This window comes from Loxodonta africana, chromosome 1, assembly GCF_030014295.1.
Source record: "Loxodonta africana isolate mLoxAfr1 chromosome 1, mLoxAfr1.hap2, whole genome shotgun sequence".
Lineage (NCBI taxonomy): Eukaryota > Metazoa > Chordata > Mammalia > Proboscidea > Elephantidae > Loxodonta > Loxodonta africana.
Window position 1 is genome coordinate 92726836 of NC_087342.1, and position 3700 is coordinate 92730535.

General features: G+C 36.7%; 1 protein-coding gene across 1 annotated transcript; it reads right to left on the bottom strand.

Moving 5' to 3' along the window:
* Positions 1-349: 349 nt before the first annotated feature.
* TSBP1 (testis expressed basic protein 1) lies at positions 350-3113 on the bottom strand. The gene has a single exon (XM_023541402.2). It carries the CDS (start codon positions 3020-3022, stop codon positions 1964-1966), a length of 1059 nt encoding a protein of 352 aa, XP_023397170.2. The 5' UTR covers positions 3023-3113; the 3' UTR covers positions 350-1963.
* Positions 3114-3700: the final 587 nt, after the last annotated feature.

Below are 3700 nucleotides of genomic sequence, written 5' to 3' on the forward strand. Positions count from 1 at the left end.
CTGTGGAGCTGCTCTTTTCAAGTTGTAGTCGGGTGGCATGTAGGATTTATGAAATGTTTTATACTTTGGATGTGGTCTAAAGTTCAGTTTCTCTCCTTCTTTCATCAAACTTCTATGAAGTTTGTTTACCAAGTTTCCTTGAAAGGCATCTAGTTAGTCCAAGAGAGTTTTACACTTTGAATTATGGACTCTCGGATTTTGGAGAAACTATAATCTATTCCAACCACTCAACTGATTCCTAAGGGTCTCCTCTGCAGCATTCCTATGCTTAAAGTCTGTTAGGTGTTCCACTTCTCCTTATACTGATTAAAAACCTGTTAGAGTGTACCTTCCATTAAAAAAAAAAAAAAATTTTTTTTTTTTGGTCGTATTTCCTTGAGGCCATACAAAATATTCTAAGTCACGATGGACCTTCACCTATTTGAAAATAATTGTCACCTCGTATTTTTTCCCCAGGTGAAACTGTGCAACTTCCTGCTCACTTTAAATGATTTGAGTCCCCTTACCATCATGGGTGGTCTTTCTCTTCTGAAGGCACTCTAGTTTATCCATATCCCATGACAGAACTCAATGTACTACTCAGGGCATGGGCTACTCAGCACAGAAGAGAAAAAAAAATTTTTTTTTGAAGAGAGGAGAGTAAAAATCAAATCCCTAAAAGCTATGCTTTTAAAGCATTAATTTTTTGGAAGGTACATCTATTTCCCAGCTACTAACTTGTGTTCCTATTATTCTGCTTGTTTAATTTCTTTCTCCTAGCTGCCGCTCTTTGAAAAGTGCTCTTTACAAGTTCATCAATTTGCTATTCCCTCCATGTCCCACAAACTAGCGTCCTAGTTTGTTACTGATTTTTGTTACCCAGTTTCAAAAGTTGTGGAGTCATCACTTGTTTTTTGTTTTTCTTACTCAAATGCAACCAGCCATCATGAAATATTAAACTTTCCTGGAAAATATCTCTCATATGAGAAGTCTCTCCTGTTCATTTTTATTCCATCACTTACTACTCCAGCTACCTGTGTTCATGCCTATGATCTTTCTCCTCTTCAATCTATTTTGCACAATCACAAGATTAACATTTTTTTCTCATAATAAACCTTATTGACTTCACTCTTTCTTAAACATTCCAGAAGGCCTCTAGTTGCCTCAAAAATAAAGTACAGATTCCTGGTTTGTTTTTTAAACTTCTTCTTCTAACTCCACTTTCTAAAATTATATCCTATAATCCCCCCGCCCGCCCATGAGCCTGTTGCTACAACAAAATTGCGTACGGTCCCTAGAACATGGCATAACAGTCTTTACCCCTTTGCCTTTCTTCTCCTCTTTCTGCTCCACTCATCATCAAGGTCTTATTCATCTTTTGACACACATGTCATATACCACCACCGCCTTTACCTTCTCAACTCAAGAGGCTTCAGAACTCTTAATGTACTGTCCATATAACCAATTTTTTGGACACTAGATTTACTTTCTAAAAAAAAAAATGTCATGTACATGTATACTAAATCACTGTATGTTACAAGCAGGGAATCTATTTTTCTGTATACCCCCTAGTGTTAGTACAGTGTCTTGTATGCATTAGGCCCACTATGAGGGGTTATTTGTTGATTGGTAGGTTAGGCTATGACAGAGACATAATAGTTGCCAAAGAAACTATATATTCCTTTAATCAAAATGTTTTATTTAAGAAAGTATCCAGTCTCTCTTGACAGAATAATATTAATATCAATTTATAAAACAAACATTTGGAAGCTGAGGTTTGTGACTGAGAGGTCTAAATATGGTGAGATTTCTGAAGGGCAGAAACTCTGCAGGTACATAGATTAAAAGGATTTTATAAGTATAATCCATTTAGGCGATGGCTGGGGTATGGCTTGTATCTGAGGGATGACAGTCAGTCATAACGATCAATTGTCTTATGGGCCTTCCTTTTATTTACCCTCTTTATTCCTTTTTTTTTTTTTTTTTACTTGCCTTTGCCCTTTGCTGGGGCTTCTACTTTTTTACCCTTGACTTCTGCTTCTTTCTTTCCTTTAACATTGTTCTTTCCTTCATCACCTTTCTTTCCTTTATCCTTTGCTTGGGCTTCTGGTTCTTTTAGTATTGATGCATCGCTCTTCTTTGCTTGGGCTTCTGGTCCTTTTGGTGTTTTGGCATCTCCCTGCTTTGCTTTCCCTGCTTGTCCTTTTCGTACTTCAGTATCACTCTTCTTTGCTTGGGATTCCTGTCCTTTCGGTACTCCAGTATCACTCTTCTTTGCTTGGGATTCCTGTCCTTTTGGTATTCTGGTATCACTCTTCTTTGCTTGGGATTCCTGTCCTTTTGGTACTCCAGTATCACTCTTCTTTGCTTGGGATTCCTGTCCTTTTGGTATTCCGGTATCACTCTTCTTTGCTTGGGATTCCTGCCCTTTTGAAACGCCGGTATCACTCTTCTTTACTTGGGATTCCTGCCCTTTTGGTATTCCAGTGTCACTCTTTTTTGCTTGAGATTCCGATTTTTTTGGTATTCTGGTATCACTCTTCTTTGTTTGGGATTTCTGTTCTTTTGATATTCCAGCATCACTCTCCTCTACTTGGGATTCTTGTTCTTTTGGAATTTTGGTATCACTCTCCTTTACTTGGGATTCCTGTCCTTTTAGTATTCTGGTATCACTCTTCTTGACTTGGGAGTCCTGTCCTTTTAGTATTCCTGCATCACTCTTCTTTACTTCGGCTTCCTTTCCTTTTAATATTCCAGCATCGCTCTTCTCTACTTGGGCTTCCTGTCCTTTTAGTATTCCAGTGTCACTCTCCTTTACCTTGACCTCTGTTTCTATCTTGTCTTTCCCCAACTCAGTGCTTTTTGCTTTACTTATTGGCTCCTTTTTGGTTCTTGATATCAAGGATCCCTCAGAATCTGCAATTGTGACTTCTTTTATTGATGTTCTCTTACTTTCTTCTTGGCTACTCTGAGCCCTTGTAATGCCTCCACTTTTTAGAATCTGGGCTTTGGGATCTGATTTTTTTGCAAGTTCTCCATCCATGTAACCTGGAAATATAACTGAGCACACAACAAAAGTGCATGATTCAGATATCAAGTATTTTTTGTTTATTCCTATATTTTTTCTTGATATGGGTTTCTTTTTCTTTTGTCTTAAAACTGATAAACTGGAGATAACTTGAAATGTTCCTGAAAATATAAAATGGTGGAACTCTACACATAAAATTATATAAGTAGTGATACAATTCCAGACTCTTTTCAATAAATTGGAAGACAGATGAGAGAAAAGGTGAAATATGTTGTAAGTGAACTGGCATTTGTTTGGTAGATTATGGCTAATGAATAATGCTTAATAGCTAAAGGAAGATGTATTCTGAAAAATAGAATTTGATTTTTGAAAAAATTGTGGAAAGAAGCAATAATTATTTTCTTAAAATAGAAAAAGGAAACTCAAAATGTGTTTTCCATATTGGATAAAAGCATATCTTACTATGCAAAAGTTAATGGTAGTACTGATTGATACTTATTGAGTGCTTACTATATCTGAGGTACTCACTGTTCTAAGCACTTCACATGTATTAGCTCATTCAATCCTCACAACAACCACACAGAAAAGCGTAGGATAACTATTATTATCCCCATTTTAGAGATGAAGAAACTGAGGCACATAGAGTTTAAATGAATGTGTATGTGGTCATGCAACCAGTAAGTGATAGAACTG

What these genes read in the sequence shown, in the direction of transcription:
- TSBP1 (XM_023541402.2), bottom strand. Translation starts at nt 3,022, where the DNA reads ATGGATGGAGAACTTGCAAAAAAATCAGATCCCAAAGCCCAGATTCTA.